The 21404-nt window shown below is 42.6% G+C and overlaps 1 protein-coding gene across 2 annotated transcripts in view; it reads right to left on the bottom strand.

Moving 5' to 3' along the window:
• Nucleotides 1-21404, bottom strand: part of STS (steroid sulfatase) — a 165681-nt gene that overhangs the window by 36011 nt on the left and 108266 nt on the right. For both annotated transcript variants that reach the window (XM_057538028.1, XM_057538027.1), the window contains exon 8: nucleotides 165-302. In XM_057538028.1, coding sequence (XP_057394011.1) covers nucleotides 165-302 — 138 coding nt within the window. The remainder of the gene's footprint in view (nucleotides 1-164; nucleotides 303-21404) is intronic.

Genomic DNA, 21404 nt, shown 5'->3' with positions numbered 1-21404 from the left:
CAATGCCTGTGACCCAATAAAGCCCTGTATGTTTCAAGTGGCAGAAGAACAGCACCACAGCTTCAAGGTCCAGGAGAAGGTGATGAGGGGGTAAGCTGGGGGGAGGGGGTGGGCAGAGCACAGAGCTGCCACCGTGGCATCTCCCACCTGGATAGACTTCTCACCTTTATAGATTCCGTTACTGCCTCCGTGACCTTCCCCTTTGACAGTCACCTCTTCTACATGTGCTCCTTGGTCCGAGGAGAAGTACACCAGGGTGTTATTAGCCAGTTTCAACTCATCTAGAACATCCAAGATCTGCCCTGAAGGGGAGAAAACACTCCGTGTTAAGACAGTGCAATCTTTACAAAAGAAAGGGAGGTGATTTGCCCTCATCGACTTGTCTGTTAATTTCTGACGGTGAGGAGGAGATGGTCTTATTCACTGAGCTCACCTGTGCTGATCCCAACAGGGGATGCAGCGTAATTAGAAGCCACAGTGGCCGGGCTCTTGGCAGAGACAATGAGAAGATTCAGTCGCTGAATTAAGTATCATCTACAAGCATCATCTGAACCTCTAGGCATCATGGGGTGACCCTGTAGGGAGACCTGATAAAGGATTCTAGAAAAATCAGGCTCACAGATCATGAGTCCCTTGGAGGAAGATGCCAGAAGAGAGAAGCCAAATTGCTGCAATCACCAGCTGGCCTGAGGCTATAAAGAAGTCTACTAGTTTTCCTTATTGACTGGAAAAAACTAAATCATCACTGTTCCTCTTATACAAACAAACATCTCTAAAACTATTTTATGATGCATGACCTTTTTCATACTTACCATAGATACCCAGGTCTAAAACAGTCCATCATGAAAATAAATATTCCTCACACTCTCCTTTTTCTTCTCCTAACCTTCTTTCCCCAAACTTCACATGGTATACTAACCCCCATATAGCAACCCTTCAAAATAATAATGATACCATGGTCAACAATGAGAGTAACGGGTACCACTTGTTGAACACTCTGCCTGCAAAGGACTTTATTCCACGTTCTCTTGATTACATCATACTGAACCCTACGAGTAAAGAGCATTGGCGCCATTGCACAGGTGAGGGCAACAGTGCTCCAAAAAGATACATGACCTGTTCAAAGTCACACGGTAAGGAAGTGAGGGACCCAGACAGGAAGAGTTAAGTCTGACTGCAAAACCCAAACTCTCAAACCCTGCAGAGTTAAGTGGATGAACTCAATGAAAATCACAGAGGAGTAAAAAAAAAAAAAATAAATAAGACACGAAGGAAAAAAAGTTAAGAGTTACATCCTGAAACACCCATGGATGACATGATATGATGGCTGCTGTCTTCTGCAAATTAATCCAGGAAGAAAGGAAGTGAGTATGGAGCATGGATTAATAAAATCAGGCATGACTTCATTAATTGTTAAATGTGGATCCAGGGCATATGGCAGTTTCTCTCTGCTTCTATGGATGCCTCAAATTTTCCATAAGAATAAACAAAACAAAACAAAACAGAAGCCAGCTGAAGATTGAAGAATGGGCTGAAACACAGACTCTCTGATTAGGAAGCTACCACCTGCTCTCAGATCAGAAGAAAATGATGGTCAGACTAGAGGTACATAATTTACAATTTTCACGGAGATTGCTACACTCACATGCTGCTACTTTAATTTAGTCCCTGCATGCAGTTATTGTTTGAGGTATTAAAGGGTCTGACTCGGTTTTTTGATGTTTGACAGCTAAGAGCTTTTAAGTCTCACCTCTGCCTCTTGCGCCCAACAAGCTAATAAGAAAGCCTGGGGGCTCCCTCCCCCAGTGCCCGTGGAAGGTTCAAACTATGCCAGCTCCTACCTCCATGTGGGAACCCACATCCAAGTCCCACCATGAAAGCTGAATCTGTCTCCTTTCCCATCTCCCTCAAGCCATCTTCAGACTAGCTTAGGCGCTGTCCTGCTTTCCCCAGAAAGCCTCGTTATATGTGAGTTACAACCTTTTCCACACTCTCTTGGTGTGACTATAGCATCACTCGTCTCGACAAGGGACCATCTCTTCACTGTAGGACAATCACAACAACTGGAATTCTAAAAGGACACCAGGCATCCTTTGCAGCAGAAATAATAACTGAATATGGGTACTCCTATCCAGCAGGTAGGTCATGCCCCCCGTGGAGACAGGCCCTGCACTCCAGGGTTGCACCTTCACCAACTTGGTCCAGAAAAGGGGTAGAAGGCCGCAGAGACAACCCTCCACGGAGGTGGCAGAGATGATTTCTGATGTGAAAGCAAGACCCCAGTCATCTGCTACCAGACATATTCTTGCTATTTGATTGCAGTGCCACAGGCTAGAGTACATTCAATCTTTTTCAGTGTTTTAACTCATATAATAAACATTCCTAGAAGCCACACCATATACATAAATGTCATCCTCAGGACCAAAAATAATATGCACGGGGCCATTCTAGTGATTTGTCACCCATGATAAATCATCGTCAGCCAGACATTTATCGTGCTGTGATTTGGTTCAGCTAAGCAAACCACGTGTGCACTCGGGCTTGGGGGAGTTTGACTCTGACACTAATTTAAGGCTTATCACTTTGAAAATGATAATTAGTTTAATGAGTTCACAGAGGAAGAAGCAACAAGGCGATGTAACCCCCTCTTAACACTTCGAAGGAAAAGTGCCCCTTTTGGTGCATATAATAATTTCTAAATAAAATAACACAGATTAGGCAGAGAGCAGAGGATTCAGGCTTTTACTTCCTTGTGTTTTAATTGGTATTTTGCAAAAGGGCATACAACCACACACCTCCACTTCCAATGAAATTCACCTTTCATATATTATATAGAAGTATCTTAGCATGAAGAAAACGCTGTGAAGAAATGCCTTTTTAAAAAATGTGGCTTCCGTGATCACTTCTATGGACACAATGTAAATATTTAGAGCACGTTTATTTACAGTCGCCAAAACCTTGGAAACAAGCAAGGTGTCCTTCAGCAGGTGAATGAATATACTAACTGTGGTCCATCCAGACGGTGTGATATTATTCAGTGATACAAAGAAATGAGCTGTCAAGCCATGAAGAGACACGGAAGAACCTTAAATGCGTATGGCTAAGTAAAAGAAGCCCAGCTGAAGAGGCTACACACTGAATGATTCAACTCTATGACATGCTGGAAAAGGCAAAACCAGGCAGACAGTAAAAAGATCAGTGCTTGTCAGAGGCTGGAGGGGAGGGAGGGAAGAACAGGCAGAGCACAGAGGAGTTTTAGGGCAGGGAAAGTATTATGTATGATGCTGTAATCATTACGCATTTGTCCCAACCCACAGAAGGCGCAATTCCAATGGTGAACTCTAATGTAAACCATGTATTTTAATTGATAATAATGTATCCATATTGGCTCATCAAAAGCAACACATGTACCCTGCTAATACAAGAGATAACATGGCAAATTACGTGCAGAAGAAATGAATATAGGAAAACTCTCTGTACTTTCTACTCTGTTTTTCTATAAACTTAAAACTGCTAAAAAAAAAAAAAACTCTATTGGGAATTCCCTGGCAGTCCACAGTGGTTAGGAGACTGCACTTTCACTGTTGAGGGCCCGGGTTCGGTCCCTGGTCGGGGAACTAAGATACTGCAAGCCACACGGCACAGCCAAAAATATTTTTAAAATTTTTTTTTAGTTTTAAAAAAATTTTAAAAGAAGCATTATTAAAATAAATACATATTAAAAAATAGTCCACTAATTTTTAAAAGATGCCTTTCAAATGCACTGTTGGCTCCTAGACTTCCTCATCCATGCATTCAACACGTGTTCGCAAAAGCCTAGTAAACACAGGCTAAAGACCAGGGCACGCAGAGGGTCATGGATGGCGTTTGTTCCCAAAGCCTCCTGGTGACCCTTGCCTTTGCTCAAGCCAGCTACATCTCCTAGGTACAGATTCCCCTCTAGGCTATTTTCATATCCAGACGAACCTGCAGCTGCATTTACGATATATTTTAGTAGCTCCTTCTACTAAAATATATCTTGCATCCTTCCCCATTTTCACACTCCTCCCTAGATATTTCCTCCAAATTCCAATATTTCAAATGACCATGATACTTGCTACATGATACATGATATTTTCTTTGTCCCCATCAATTTTTCTGATTCATTGCCTAGAGTGATAACTTCATCCCTTTCATCAAAATCACTGCACACCACTGGGCTGGGATTAATACCAGAGAATCTAGCTGAGGCCACCATGCATTTATACACGGAAAACCGTCAGATTTCTGATTTCCTTTTAGTTCTTTTTCTCCTGCAAGAGGCACCCTTGTATCTCATAACTATTTGGGTCTTACGCCAGAATCTCATTCAGAAAGCCCGGAGCCCGTTAACCATTAAATTTTTCATGAGATTGAGCCTATAAAGGTCTAACATATTTCTCTTCTAAAAACTGTGCCCGGAAATCTCCTGTGGGAACAAATACTGCTGCATTATTCTTGCTTTCAGACCCATACATTGGAAGTCAGAGGTCCACAAATATTATCTTTCAGAAGGTTCTCCAGGTATAATGATACCAATTTATGCAGGATGATAGTTTTCAATTACCGACGGTGGGCTGCAGGATAGCTTATAAATGAAATGCTTTATTTCCAAAGCTTTCTCACATTCTTCCTGGAACGAAACAAATACAGGAAACAAGCCATTTCGAGAGCACTTTGTTATTTAACCAGAGACAACAAGAGCTAGCACACTGGAAAAGATGAGAACTCGTCATTCTAAAGGAGAAAACTTGGTGCTGTGAAAATCAGGGTCCTGCCTCCTTCAGGTGTGAAGCCTGGGTCCTGGAGAGTTTGTTCATTCCATTGATTCACACCACGAGCAGGTGCCAAGCCACTCTTTGGAGTCAGGACTGTGGCATGCCACGTAGGAGAGAAGGGTTTCTGGCGCTTGGGCAGAATCCTAGCTCTGACGGGAAAGGGAAGTGCTATGATGTAGAATTAACTGCTCAGGCTCTGGCTTCTGGGTCCTGACAGAAGCCGACCTGGTTTGAGTCCTGGGTCCCTGGTTGGCTCACTGGGGTTCTTTGCCTCTAAGTCAGAGGCGATAACATGTAATAGCAGAGGGTTGCCATAAGGGATGAAAGAGAATTGCATCCCAAACTCTTAGCCCAGGGCTAGGAGGGCTCAATGCAGCTCAGGTCTTACAATGGAGTTAAAAATCAGAGTTAAACAATCAGTTTGCCTAAAATCCAAACTACAGTGAGGTATCATCTCATACTCGTCAGAACAGCCATCATCAAAAAGTCTACAAATAAATGCTGGAGAGGGCGTGGAGAAAAGGGAACCCTCCTACACTGTTGGTGGGAATGTAAATTGATACAGCCACTATGGAGAACAGTATGGAGGTTCCTTCAAAAACTAAAAATAGAGCTACCATAGGATCCAGCAATCCCACTACTGGGCATATAGCTGGAGAAAACTCTAATTTGAAAAGATACATGCACCCCAAGATTCAGAGCAGCACTATTTACAACAGGCAAGACATGGAAACAACCAAATGTCCATCAACAGGTGGATGGATAAAGAAGATGTGATATATATATCTATACACACACACAATGGAATATTACTCAGCCATAAAAAAGAATGAAAAAATGCCATTTGCAGCAACATGGATGGACCTAGAGATGATCATGCTACGTGAAGTCAGAAAGAGAAAGACAAATATCATATGATATTGCTTACATGTGGAATCTAAAAAAATAATACAACTGAATTTATTTACAAAACAGAAACAGACTCACAGACATAGAAAACAAACTAATGGTTACCAAAGGGGAAGAGGTGGGGAGGGATAAATTAGGAATTTGAGATGAAAAGATACACACTACCGTATATAAAATAGGTAAAGAACAAGGACCTACTGTATAGCACAGGGAACTATATTCAATATCTCGGAATAACCTGTAATGGAAAAGAATCTGAAAACGTGTATATATATGTGTATATATATATACACACACACACATTGTAAATCAACTATACTTCAATAAAAAATTTTTAAAAATCAGCTTGCCTAATGGAAGCCTTGCTATTTCAGCAGATCTGTCTTTTTTCTTCTACAAGGTAGGTCGACTCAGGCAAAACATGGAAGCAAAATGCTGTGATGTCCTTATTCACCCTTTTGGAAACATCGAGCTCATTAACGAAAGAAAATGTCTCCTGAAGCAGCCACCCACCATGAATAATTAAGGAAGAACGTCCACCTACTCAGTGTAATTCCAGGGAATGCAGGAAACCCTAAAAAGTTCCCTTAAAACTACTTTAGTTAAGTCCTTCCTGTGATCAACAGGTGAATGGTGGAAGTCAAATATTCCCATGGAGGCTAGGATTTTAAGATAAATGAGAGTTTCTAATTGCAGCAGTTGGTGGTGACTATGACTCCCCCTGGGGCATGGGAAATGCTACGCGTTGCTCCGGAAAGCGAGCTTTACCCTATGTTCCGAGGCGCTCCTGAATCAGTTACTGAGTGGGATAGAGAAATTCTGCCATCACTGGTCCTGGAAAGGCAATTCTTTGTTTAGCTTACGTGGGATTAGAAGCATAACCAACGTGCCAAACATCAGGACATATCTGTCAACAAGCACATAGATTTATTGTTTCCAGCTGGAAGCGATGTCCGTGGAATGTAGGTAAACTCGATCTTGTACTTCTTCCCAAAATAAATGGTCAAGATTTCCAAAACTCCAGTCTTGATCCTTTCCATCACATGGAGCTCAAGGGATCCCACAGATGGGACATTTGAAAGCATATGGGTTACCTATAGTATAAAATCAAGTTCAAAAGCTTACACATCAAAGGGAAAAATAATATATGACCAAAAAAGATTGGATTATTTATTTGCAATGCGTAAGATACAAAAATGATGTGCTGGCTTTTGGGGGATACGTGGGGGAGAGCTGGTGGTGTTTGTTCAGAAGCTTTGCATTTGTTATTTGATTCGAGGGTATTTTCAGACAGTAGCAAGTGAAATATTGTAATAAATAAACAGAAGATGAGGTTTTGCCCTACTATACTTGGATCTAATGCAAAGGCTGCACAAAATATAGTCTGAGACTCACTCAGATGCCGCCCAGACAGGAGGTCCAAGGAAGCACTGAAAATGAAACTTTTGCAGAACGGTTTTAGGAACTAGGAATTGGGAGCAAGAGGGGCTGCTACACGCACTGCATTTCCACATCCTGAGTGATGAGACCAGGGTGGCCTCCACCGCCACTAAAAACCGAGCAAGAGGGACTTCCCTGGTGGCGCAGTGGTTAAGACTCTGTGCCCCCAATGCAGGGGGCCCGGGCTCAATCTCTGGTCAGGGAACTAGATCCCACATGCGTGCTGCAACATGCACGTTGCAAGAGTTCACATGCCATAACTAAGGAGCCCGCGTGCCGCAACTAAGGAACCCACCTGCCACAACTAAGGAGTCGGCGAGGCAGAACTAAGGAGCCTGCCTGCTGAAACTAAGACCCAGTTCAACCAAATAAATAAATAAATAAATATTAAAAAAAAAAACATGCAGGAGTGAAGAGGCTCCGACCGTGTCAGGAGCCCTTTCTGCTGCACGCAGGCGCACCTGCCACAAGCTTGTGATGCAGGAGTCCTGGAACCTTCCTGTCCGAAGGCCCTCGATAAAAGGCTAAATCCTTCCCTGGCAGCCACGGTGAAACAGACATCAACACACCCATCGCCACATCCTGTGTGTTTCCTCTTCAATCAGATTCACCCACGTCCATTGATTTTGGGATCATCCTCTTACCACGTCACTCGCTTTCCCATCTTCTAAGTGCATACAGAAGAACTTCATTAGAAACACGTTTAGAAGCTATCCCTAATCATTTTCCAAATAGTGACAGAAAAGTAAGCAAATGTGATAGTAAGGAACTGATTAGGCTACTTTATGCATTTTTTCATTCTTCTGGGTGACCGAAGTAATAATCAAGACCTTGTACGTAGAATATAGGTTCCGTAGCATGTTCTTATTATATATCAGTGTCCTTCAAATTTTGACAAGCTTATTTGTCACCTTGGGAACCATGCTAAAATAAAGATTCTTTTTTTTTTTTTAAAATGATTTGATCAACATTTGTTTAGTGCTTTATTTTTTTAAATTAAAGTATACTTAATTTACAACATTGTGTTAGTTTCAAGTGTACAGCAAGTGATTGAGTTATATATATATATATATATATATATATATATATATATATATATATACTTTAAGATTATTTTCCATTCTAGGTTATTACAAGATATTGAGTAGAGTTCCCTTGTCTCTACAGTAGGTCCTTGTTTTTCTATTTTATATATAGTAGTGTGTATATGTTAATCCCAAACTCCTAATTTATCTCCCCTGCCCCACCTAAAATGAAGATGCTGATTCAGTAAATTTGGGGTGAGGTCTGAGAACCTGAGTTTCTTAAAAGCTCCTAAATGATGCCTATCTGAGGAGCATACTTTTAGAGGAGAGTTTCCCTGTGACGACATGTTTAATACCTGCTGACATATAATAAAAGGAGATGGTTGGCATTTTACAGATTTCAAGAATTACACCAGGAATGAGATTTGAGTTGCAGACCACTGAACACACAACTTTTATACATGGTAACTGAACACAGTAAATAGAGAATTAGGATGATTAGGGTAACTAAGAAACGGGAAACTGCAAGACGGAAGTGTTGCCTTCGTATGGATGACCCTTTCTGGACTTGGCTTCACCTCCTTCTTGGGTTAGTTCCTGTGTGAGTTCATACTGTTTCCAGCAAACGCATCCTTATTTGGTGCTGTACCTGGTTGTTGGTAATGTTGTGATTTCCTGCATAAAGCCCATCTTTGACCTCGTCGCATCACAGCTGTCATGTGTGACGGATTCCCCTGCTCCGGCATCTGTTCTCAACCATCTGGGATGCTTTCATGGCTCTGCTCAGCTATCTTCTCCAATTAACACTAAACTGTATGTGTTTTTTTTTTTTCCCAGGGTGTTGCATTTGCTGGAGAGAATCTGAATAACTCTAACTAGTCCTCATTCTTACCAAGCACACCGGTGCTTTCCTGCACACACACAAGTGTCACCGTGTCCGCGCAGTGGCATTGCACACATGCGTCTGGGGGAACACCAAAGCCGGTGTGCCTGTGAGTCAGAGGAAGGCTCCGTGGTCAGCGTGTGTGGTCAGTGCTTCCCCGGGGTCATAAGCATCACAACAGGCTGGCTGACCCGAGCAGCGGATAATCAGACCAGCAGGAAATCGTCTGACAGGACAGTGCTAGGAGTGAACACACGTCTCCCCACTCTTGATGCAGCTGTGCCACTCTACTTGCTGGACTTCACTGTTTTGCAGAAAAGAAAGCTTGCAGCTCGTTTGCTCTCTGGAATGACCACCGGTTGAACTTGCCGTGGGAGGTTATCCGGGCTTTGTGATGGAGAACGACGTTGCCTGCACGCCCATGGGGCCATTTCTGTGATCGCCCATGGGGCCATTTCTGTGATCGAAGCCAGTGAAAAGCTCTAGAAAGAGATCGGCCAGAACTTCTCCAGCAATGAGAGGGATCACCTTACACTTGCCGCCTGAGCTGGGCTGTGAGCACAGAATGTCCAGAGACGACAGATGGTGAATGATTCAGGAAACCAAGCCCTTCAGAACGCTCTTATTTTATGACGCTCTCCTACACCATCCATACCCATTTTCAGCTTTAGGACTAGATTTTTTTTTTTTTTTGCATTGGATTTGATCATCTATAAAGCTGAAGATACAAAATGGAAAATTATGCTTTCCTTTGCAGAAACCTCGTGCATTAATCCCAGATTCAAGGCCTCCTCGCCACTCAAATTCAAACCCAGACACACTGACTAACCCCCTACCAAGTTCCTCTCTTACGTTTGGTTCCGAATCCAAGAGACCTCCAGTCCGCCAGCCTGCAGCTCCCCTGAAACGTCCGAATAGCTCTGGGGTGATGCGTTGACTTTATGGGGAAAGCTCAAGCTCTTAGAAGCAGTTTAGGCCTGCCCGCAAGATCCTAAATACCAAAGCTACGGACAGAAGGGCTCTTTCGGAAGTGTGAAGTCCAAAGGGAATATTTCAAATAGAAGGTGAAATACTACTAATGATATAAAAACCCACAAGATGGTCCAAATAGATGTCTCCTTTTCCATCGTAGACTTTTTTCTCATCCATGATTTTTCTATTCAGTGTAATGGCCTCATATGCACATTTTAAGCAAAGACGCTTTAACCATCTGTGAAAGGGAGAGTAATAGTAACAGTAATAGTAATAATAATAACAACAGCAGCTAGCATTTATTGAGCACTTCTTGCATGCCAGACACCATGCTGATTACTGTAAATACATGGCTTCGTTTCACCTGATTGGTTAATTCCACTAATTCCAGCAGGTGCAATCCATCTATTCAGGGGGATTGTTGCATCTGACATTCTGACGAGCCCTCCCTGGGTCATGACTCAAAAGCAACAGGTATTCAAACTACTTCTGACCCCACATTTTGACCTCACCTTTCAAATATATATACTGGTCCTCAGTGGAATATTATTTGAACATTGCTTTAACCCCATCTCCCAAATCCTAATTTACCTTTTCTCGCTCTGCCTAGAAATATTTAACTAGCAAATTAAATGTGCTAATTGGAAGAGGTTGAAGATGGCAGAAGTAGTATCCAAAACATCCCTGTGATACCCACATCTACCTCCTCCTGTTCCCTGCACCCGCTGTTTAATTTCGAAGGCAGACATGTCTAACGTGTACAAGGCAAACTCAAGAACACAGGAACGGAGGGACTCCTAGGATACAGGAGCTGCATGAAAACGGTTGGAGGCCATTGGTCCAAACAAGCTTGTCTTTTTTTTCTTTTCTTTTTTTAAATTATTATTTATTTACTTATTTATTTTGGGCTGCGTTGGGACTTCGTTGCTGCACGTGGGCTTTCTCTAGTGGCAGCGAGCGGGGGCTACTCTTCGTTGCAGTGCGCGGGCTTCCCATCGCGGCGGCTTCTCTTGTTGCGGAGCACGGGCTCTAGGCGCACGGGCTTCAGTAGTTGTGGCACGTGGGCTTCAGTAGTTGTGGCTCACGGGCTCTACAGCACAGGCTCAGTAGTTGTGGCACACGGGCTTAGTTGCTCCGTGGCATGTGGGATCTTCCTGGACCAGGGCTCGAACCCGTGTCCCCTGCATTGGCAGGTGGATTCTTAACCACTGTGCCCCCAGGGAAGCCCCAAACAGGCTTGTCTTACAGACAACCTGCAGCTGGAGAAGAGACAAACCTACTGTCTCAATTAATCCAACAAACCAGAAATCCTTCCAGGCTCCTGAGAAGCAGTGAGCCTAGTGGTGGCTGGGCAAATCTTACCCAAGTCACTTACCTTTCTCAGACTTCACTTTCTCACCTGCAAAGGTGACGAAAATCTCCCATAGCACAGCTGTGGGGGGTCAACTAAACAACCCGTGGCAGATGTTAAATAAGTGACTAGGATATACCAAAGGCTTTTAGAGTTTAGCTATTGTGAGTCAATAAATGTTTACTGTTGTTGTTGTTTTGTAACCAGAAGTTTTATTAATCTTGTTTGAATTAATTGCACAACTTCATTCCTCAATAATTTAGAGTACTATCTTCTTTAGGGAAATGATTTACAAAAGAGTGTTAAAAACTACTCACTTTAATTTGAGAGGTAAATTCAAGGTAAAATAATATGCATCCCAGGCCCGAGAACATGAAATTAAGCTTCAGGGTCTGCATAAATGGTAACGTGGTTATAGAGTTTATGAAACCCAGAGGTTAAAGATTTATAAGATAAATTAATTTAGAGAATGAAAATCAATATTTTACACAATGAATTTCCAACTAAATCTTACAGCCAAATTCTGGATCACCAGACCTGCATTGGTTCTGTTCCAGCGCCCTCTCCCCATCCTAACTGCCCTCCTCTTCATGCTTGCATCTCTAAGCTGAGGTTGCAAAAACTTCTTTGTGCAGAAAATTTACTATTTTGTCACAAATACAGATTTACTGGAAACTCACACAGGAAGGGACGAGAACTTCCCTTATATAGAAACTTCCCTTTCTATATATAGAAAACATATATTATATACATTTCCTTTATTCTTGCTGCCCTATCATTGGATTTTCTGATACCCTGATTTACGTTAAGCTCTCCAGATGTGCATACCTGATGCACACATATAAAATCAAGAATAGGTTAATGGAGAAAAAAAATGCACTTTGGAAGATAAAGATTCATCTGCAAGAGCAAAGCATTGAAAATTAATGCAGTTGATACAGATGGCGAACAGGCAGATGAAAAGATGCTCAACATTGCTAATTATTAGAGAAATGCAAATCAAAACTACAATGAGGTATCACCTCACACTGGCCAGGATGGCCATCATATAACAAATGCTGGAGAGGGTGCAGAGAGAAGGGAACCCTCTTGCACTGTTGGCGGGAATGTAAATTGATACAGCCACTATGGAGAACAGTATGGAGGTTCCTTAAAAACAGAGTTGCCATATGATCCTGGAATCCCACTCCTGGGCATATATCCAGACAAAACTATAATTCAAAAAGATACATGCACCCCAGAGTTCATTGCAGCACTATTTACAATAGCCAAGACATGGAAGCAACCTAAGTGTCCATCGACAGAAGAATGGATAAAGGAGATGTGGCACATATATACAATGGAATATTACTCAGCCATAGAAAAGAATGAAGTAATGCCATTCGCAGCAACATGGATGGACCTAGAGATTGTCATACCAAGTGAAGTAAGTCAGAAAGAGAAAGACAAATGTATATCACTTACTTGTGGAATCTACAAAAATGACACAAATGAACATATCCACGAAACGGAAACAGACTCACATAGAGAACAGACTTGTGGTTGCCAAAGGGGAGGGTGGGTGTGGGAGGGATGGACTGGGAGTTTGGGATTAGCAAATGCAAACTAGTATATATAGAATGGATAAACAACCAGGACCTACTGTAGGGCACAGGGAACTGTATTCAATATCCTGTGATAAACCATAATGGAAAAGAATACGAAAAAGAATATATATATATATATATATATATATATATATGAATCACTTTGCAGTACAGCAGAAATTAACACAACATTGTAAATCAACTATACTTCAATAAAAAATAAATAAGTAAATACATAAAATGGATGCAGTTGAGAGCAAAGCCCAGGACTCACTACAGCAAGTGAGGGATGTGTCACCTTGGTGGACAATGGATGGGGCAGGGGTCATGGAGGAATAGAGCAGAAAAGAACTTCAACACCGCCACCTATACAAGCGCGGTGAAGGGGGACGATTAAATGGCTCTACTCTCTATGTCCCCTGTGGCCATAATGTGCCTTTGTCTTAACCACATTTTCTGACATTGCCTCTAGGTTAGGATTCCATTTCTCTCCTCTTTAAAAAGATCCATGTAAAGAAGCCCAATAAACATGTTGGAGGGGTTCATGGTCAGTGGGCACGGGGTTCAAGTATCAGACTTCAGGAGGCAGCCCAGGTGTGTAGACGTCTGATTCTGCAGTGTAGACAGCATCGGAGACTTAATGGGGTTTGCAGAGTTGATCTCCAGTGGTTAAGCAGCCGTCGACCCGGAGATCATTCTTCTCCCTCCTAAAACAAGGGCAAGCCCTCCAGCCTCTCCCTAGGCTGCTTTAAGAGCAGAATGAGAAACTGATGGCAAACAGCAGATGGGTGACCCTTTAGACAGCGTGCACGGGAAGATCAGACCCTGACCAGTGACCTCACCTCCAGCACCACCCAGACCTGCCAAGCAGCAAATGAAGAAGAGCCGTCCTTTGGATTAGGAAATGCTCCACGTGGGACTCTAGGGAGACTCTGAGCAGAGGGGTTAAAACCTTTCTCCCGTGAGAATAAAGACCCTACCCCAGGTGATGGTCGTTCTGAGGATGGGTATCCCGGCACGTGGCATGACATGCCAAACAAGGTCACGCACAACAGAGCTGCGGGTGACGGCAAGTGGAGGCCCCCTGCATAGCCACAAAGAGCTAAGGGACTTCCTGGCTTGTGCGGGGCGAGGAGGGGAAGGACACGTGTAGCACACGATTTGTGCTCACGCACACACACATGCAGGTGGGTGTGTATTCTACCCTGGGTGCCGTCAGCACTCACAACACCTGTGCTTGTCCGAAGTCTGTTTATACTGTCCTGGTCACAGGTTCCCTTTCTTTTTAAAACAATTTTTTAAATTTATTTAATTTTTAAGTGAACTTTTCCTTTTGAGATAAATATAAATTCACAGGCGACTGTAAGAAATGATACAAAGAGATCCACGGTAAAGTATTTAGTTTCCCCCAATGGTAACATCTTACAAAACTCTAGCAGAATATCACAATTAGGATACTGACATTGATACAGTCAATGTCAATGGAAAAGGTTTCCATCAGCAAGGATCTATGGTTGCACTTTCATAGCTACATTCACTTCCCTCTGGCCCCTACCCTTTCCTTAATCTTTGGCATCCACTAATCTGTCGTCCATTTTTATAATTTTGTCATTTCAAGAATGTTACCTAAATGTAATCACGCAGTAGGTAACCTTTTTAGACTTTTTTTTTTTTTTTTCCATTCAGCATAATCCCCTTAAGATTCATCCAGGTTGTGGGTATCACAAGTTCATTCCTTTTTTCATGCTGGTATGGATGTACCGTTGTTTGTTTATGGGTTGTTTCCAGTTCAGGGCTGTTATAGGCAAAAATGCTATAAGCATTTATGTAAAGATTTTTGTCTAAACATATATTTTCGTTTCTCTGGGATAATGGCTCAAGAGTGCAATTGCTGGGTTAATGGTTGATATATGTTTAGAATTTTTAAAAAAAGATACCACACGGTTTTTCAGAGTGGACAGGTTCCCTTTCTTTCACCCCAGTTGAACGGACTGCTTCCTCCTCAGCCAATGATGTCTGAGCCAGCCTCGCTCCTGTGTAGAACAGCTGTTGTGTACAGAAGCATCCCCAAATGGGGATGAGGTGTCAAAGAATGGAAGCACCTACGCTACTGGCATCTATGGTCATTCCTTCTATTTCAGAATAAACAGCAATGCCCTTTCCTTTCTCTTCTTCCCCTTGGCTTAACTGCAAAGCAGCACCAAGCAAAACCCAAATGCCAAGTTGTAGAGACAAAGCAAAATGACTTTTCTCAAAGTCAGTGCTCAAAGCTTCCAAGGTTGTCAAAAGATGCTTATTTCTTGTAGGTTTCCCTCTTCCTAATGCACGGCTTATTTACTTGCTAAAAATCAGATGCATACATGCATTTATAAGATGGCTGTTACCGATGAAATCTGGCAGGCAGGCAACGGGGATGTCGACAGAGTTATCTGACGGGCAATTCTACCTTCAAATGATCAAAATTAAAAGGCTTAAAATGTTGTAATTTTGTCACTTTTGCTCTATCCTGGTATTGTCTTACTTCAGAATGAAAAAATACTGTGACAACACTGTTCCTTCTCTAACAATTTTCTATGAACTGGAAATGAGAACGCATTGCCGAAGTCACATTTTGCCAGCAGATCATGGAGCTGAATGTCACTGAGTGTTGGTTTTAAAAGTTAAGTAATTGATAAACATGCACATTTTTCTGTAAATTAGAGTCGATGGGTGCATCTGCTGTCAGTGACCTTAATAAATGAAATTTTCTGTTAAGTGCAGCAAGCACCCAGCAAACTCCAGAAAGACAGAGCTTTGTTCTGTTTTAGTTTTTTGCATCAGTGTTATCTGGGGTACCCAATGAACAAGGATCCATTTTGGTTGGAGAAAGAGTTTGTTTAGGGATATATGCTACTTGATGACCTCGCTTCACTTTTTCTCTACTGGTTGGGAGCAAATCAAATGACTTACAGAGTCCTCCGTAAAGAGACTTTCCATCCCAAATGCTTCCATCCTAAGGTAACTGAAGAGCATAAAGTCATAACTGCCCCCAACCCAAGGCTACGGCCGCCATATTGAGAGATGCAGCCAAGTGGGTCAGCCCAGAAACCACCTGCAAACACACACAGTTATCTCCCCGCAGACTCAGTCAGTGACGCTGAATTCCCGATCCACAGGGTTTCTTGGAGATGCAGCTCCTACAGCCTGTACACAGAGAGTCATGTTCCAGTGATCTCAGATGGCAAAGACTATGGAAAGATGCTATTGATGTAATAGGGAAGAACCTCTCTATTCTATTACAAGTTCATCACTAAAGGGATGGTGCCTATATACCTAATGGCCCATCTCTGGGGACCCTGCCTTCCAGGTCATGAGCATGAAGCTAAAATACGTTTGCTTAGCTCACAGGAAACATCCTGACCAGGTCCCCCTGTGAACGACTGCAAGAAGGAAGAAATGAACACATCCCCTCCAGAGGCTGAGCGGCACCAGAAAATGTTTGACTTTACTCCCTCCCCTTTTGGTGTAAAAGAAGCCTGAACTCTAACCTGGGGAAGATGGGTCTTTGGGACACTAGCCCACCACCCTCTCGGTCTGCTGGCTTTCCGAATAAAGTCGCTACCCCTTGCCCCACTAACTCGTCTCTCTATTTATCGGCGTGCTGTGCGGGGAGCGGTACGAGCTTGAACTCGGTCACATTTACTCCATTTTCTCACGGCTACACGTCAAACCAACAGGATGTCACAAGACTCTAACACATGAAACTGGCACCCGCGACATCAGAGGCCATTTGCTTCCCTTTCCCACCAAAAAAGACTAAGAAAGTATAGTTCGAGGAGAGATGGTGAAGTGAGGACACACAATGGAAGTTGTGTGTGTATCTGTCATAATCCTGACAGACATCTATAGAGTTCTTACCACATCCTGGACAGTTTCCAAGATGGCCCAGCAAGAGAGGCAGTGCTGTTGTGTTTTTTGTTGCTTTTTTTTTGCAAAGTTTTTCTTTTTTAATTTATTTTTTATTGAAGTATAGTTGAATTACAACGTTGTGTTGATTACTGGTGTACAGCAAAGTGTCTCAGTTATACATATTCATATTCTTTTCCATTATGGTTTATGTTAAGTTTTCCACATGTACATATATATACCAGTTTGCAACTGGATAGGCAATGTTAGAATCCCATTTTACAGATGAGGAAATAGAGGTCCAACCAGAGAGGTAACCTGCCCCGGTTTACCCAGGTGTGGAGGAGGTGGGGTGGAACCTCGGGCCTCTGGTCCCAAAGTCTACGCCCTTCCCTGACAGCCCCACCGCCGTCAAGATGCAGAAGCCACGTCTCACGACAACATCTGTCACAAGTAACACTATGTGGGGTGTCACAGCATGGACCTGCACCAAAATTCTGCCTCTGCCACTTGCCAGCTGTGAGAGCTTGCTGAGACAAGCTGGTTCCACCTGTGTGCCTTGGTTTGCACATCTGTAAAATGGGGTAATGCAGCACCCACCTCACAGGACTACATGGGGATTGCTACGGAGGCACGGCACCTGGAGAGAGTAAGTGGCAGGTGAGAGAAGATGCACACGCTTACTATCGGGAGCGTCAGTATTGCTAGGGAGCCAGGTGGTGGCGGTGTGACAACAGGACAAAGTCTGAAGACGCAGTGAAAACCACAAGGGCCAGGGCTAGAGGCAAGAACACAACACCAAACCTCTCACTGAACACAGCCAAGAGCAACTCCATCCCTAACAGCCTTTTTTAAAAAAACTTAATTTTTGTTTAATTGGGGTATAGTGGTTTTACAATGTTGTGTTAGTTTTTACTGTACAGTGGAGTTCCCTGTGCTACACAGCAGGTTCTCATTAGTTATCTATTTTATACATAGTAGTGTATATATGTCAATCCCAATCTACCAATTCATCCCACCCCCGCTTTCCCCCGCTTTGGTGTCTACATGTTTGTTCTTTACGTCTGTGTCTCTATTTCTGCCTTGCAAACCGGTTCATCTGTACCATTTTTCCAGATACCACAAATATGCGTTAATGTACGATATTTGTTTTTCTCTTTCTGACTTACTTTACTCTGTAGGACAGTCTCTAGGTCCATCCACGTCTCTACAAATGACCCAGTTTCGTTCCTTTTTATGGCTGAGTAATACTCCATTGTATATATGTACCACATCTTCTTTATCCATTCATTTGTCGATGGACCTTTAGGTTGTTTTCATGTTCTGGCTATTGTAAATAGTGCTGTAACGAACATTGGGGTGCATGTGTCTTTTTGAATTATGGTTTTCTCTGGGTATATCCTAACAGCCTTTTGAGAACTGTCTTACCTGGAAGAAAGGGCTCAGCTCATGAATTGCCTGCCTTTGTTGAAACCACACACTCAGAAACGTGGTTATAAATGTCTTCCAACAATCCCGTATTTTTTTCCATCTTCTAAAAGTAAAAATCGATATAGCTTTCACTCTGTTTTTTGAGGAGTCTAGAAACAGGGTGAATGTGCGTCCTAACTCTCTTTGCAAAAGTGACTCATCTAGAAGGAACAAGACCAATTCCGGACCATCAGGGGAAGGCAGAGCAGGATCCCAGACGTGCACCTTGAGCTTTGGATGCAGGTGGGATCCGCACAGGTGAGGGCAGCTGGGAACACAGCACCTGCCAAACTGCTCCCTCCTCACTGCCCACAAAGACATTTAGGAGCAGAGCAGGGACCTCCCTTTGGGAGTATTTGGGGATAGCCTCTCCCCTGCATGATCTGAAGGCTTTGTGTCCCCGGCCAGGTGGGACAGTAACACCAAAGAGAAACAGGTAGTGGAAGGGGTGTGGCTGCCATCTCTGTCTGCCCTAAGATGCTTGACACCAACCTCCGGGGGTGTCAGGACAGGTGTGAGCCGATCCCCATGTCCACTCACAGGGTAGACCTTCCTTGTCAATCGTCCCGTGCTGGTCCCCATGGGAGGAGACCCCCGGACTACAGACACCTGATATACAGTGGCTGTAAGGACTCCACTGTTGTGAAATCCACAGAGTCCTGAAGAAAGGGCCTGACCTGATGCCTGCTGCCCAGAGGCAAGGTGCAGCATTGGGCCACAAACACCCGTCTTACTCAAGTTCTGCGAGGTCCCACACCAGCCAGGTGGGCTACCCAACCAAGACCAATACCTATAATAATGGACAAATGACAATTCATGGGGACACACACACACACACACACACACACACACACTGACACACACACATTCCTCTCCATAGATTAAACACCTAACTGTAATGCATGAGACCATAAACATAATGGGAGGAAATATAAGACAAATGCTATATAATTTGGTGGGTAGAGAAAGCCCTTTTTAGCCAGTTATCAATCCCCAAAGTCATGAAAGAAAGGCAGTCAAATCTGACCATGGGAATTCATCACAAAAGACTCTATAAATAAAATGAAACTGCAAACAAAAAAGCAGGAAAAATATTTGCAACATACAAGTAAAATATTCATGTTCTTAATATGTAAAAAGCCCATACAAATCAACAAGAAGAAGACCCACAATCCAATAGAAAAGTGGCCAAAAAATATGAACAGGGGATTCTTAGGAGAAAAAAATACAACCCTGGACTAAAATGTAGTCTCAACTTCACATGCAGCAGAAAGGGAAATTTAAGTAGTGAAAGAGTATTTTCCACCTGACAAATTTACAAGTAAAAATATTGGGTTGGCCAGAAAGTTCGTTTGGGTTTCCATAAGATGTTATGGAAAAACCTGAACGAACTTTCTGGCCAACCCAAGACTTCCAGAATCACACTGTTAGAATCATAATTCTAGAGTTGGTAAGATTATGAGGAAATTAGCATTCTCATAGATCCTCAGTGTGTGTCCCACTGTTGCGGGAAAAACAAGGGTAAGACATTTTACTCGGTCTCTACTAAAACTCAATTTTTAAAGACTCCTTGATCCAGCATTTTAATTTTGGGAATTTTTTCTTTAAAAAAATGCTCCAACAAGTTCATATAGACATACAGAGAAGAATACTCACGATAGCATTGCTTGAAATAGAAAAACAAAAAGTTGGTGGGAACTCAGATGTCCCTCCCAGGGGACTGATTAAGTAAACCATAGTCTAAGAGCGAGGACATGAAGATTGAAATGCTGATATTGATAAATGCCTAAGTATATAGGTAGGTGGAAAATGAAAATTGCAAAACAGTGTATAGAGTTTGTATAAAACACTCTCAATAATAAGGATTGCATCTTAGTCTTCTTATATAGTATTGGCAACATATAAGACAGGAAAGCTATGGAGTGATCCCTGAACGAGGTTACCTAATAGGGGTGGGGTCACATGGGGCGATCCCTTTCTCTTGCTTGTGTCTGCATTCCTTGGTTTTGCATAATATGGATGACTTTGGACATCAGAAAAAGAACTACACCTAGTGAGGAAAACATTCAACTTAAAATAAAAAATACAGATGACACTGACAACAATTAAAAAACTTTTTTTCTCTTACAAAAGGGTATACGAGATGCAGGTAGACAGGGCCCTCAGAACTCTGCTCTTGAATTCTGTGGAGCCCAGAACTCAAGGGTGACCTCGTCCTGATACACGACAGCCCCTGCAGGAATAGAAAACTGCCCCAAAGTAGCGGCACAGAAGAAAGCATGATTCCGGGCTGGTCAGTGATCTTTCACATCCACTGTGTCCGCCAACCCATGCCTTGTCATTCACAAAGAACTCCTGAAACATACACTTCAGAAGTTGTCAATAATGGGAAATCTTGGCATAGGTGATTTGATTTTCATGTACCATAAATTCATTTCCTTCAAGGCCGCAAGGAGTATGAACCTCAATAAATATATTCCATATTACTCAGCCATCAAAAAGAATGAAATAATGCCATCTGCAGCAACATGGCTAGACCTAGAGATGATCATACTAAGTGAAATAAGTCAGACAGAGAAAGACAAATACCATATGGTATCACTTACATGTGGAACTAAAATGTGACACAAATGAACTTATCTACAAAACAGAAACAGACTCACAGACATACAGACTTGTGGTTGCCAAGGGGGAGTGGGGTGGGGGAGGAATGGATTGGGAGGTGGGGATTAGCAGGTGCAAACTATTATATATAGGATGGATAGACAACAAGGACTTACTATAGAGCACAGAACAGGGAACTATATTCAATATTCCATGATAAACCATCATGGAAAAGAATATGAAATAGAATATATATATATACATAACTGAGTCACTCTGCTGTACAGCAGAAATTAACACAGCATTGTAAATCAACTATACTTCAATAAAATTTAAAAAATAAACCTATATTCCAGTAACAATACCCCATACACTATTTGCAGAAGCCCTGCATTTTGAAAGTTCACAGTAAGCTCTCCCAAACAGCCTAACAGCACATTTTCTTAATTTTTCGGTACATGTCCTGAAACTTAGTGTCTATCT

This window comes from Balaenoptera acutorostrata, chromosome X, assembly GCF_949987535.1.
Source record: "Balaenoptera acutorostrata chromosome X, mBalAcu1.1, whole genome shotgun sequence".
NCBI classification, from domain to species: Eukaryota; Metazoa; Chordata; class Mammalia; order Artiodactyla; family Balaenopteridae; genus Balaenoptera; species Balaenoptera acutorostrata.
Note: the sequence above shows the minus strand (reverse complement) of the source record. Positions and strands in the feature narration are given on the sequence as shown.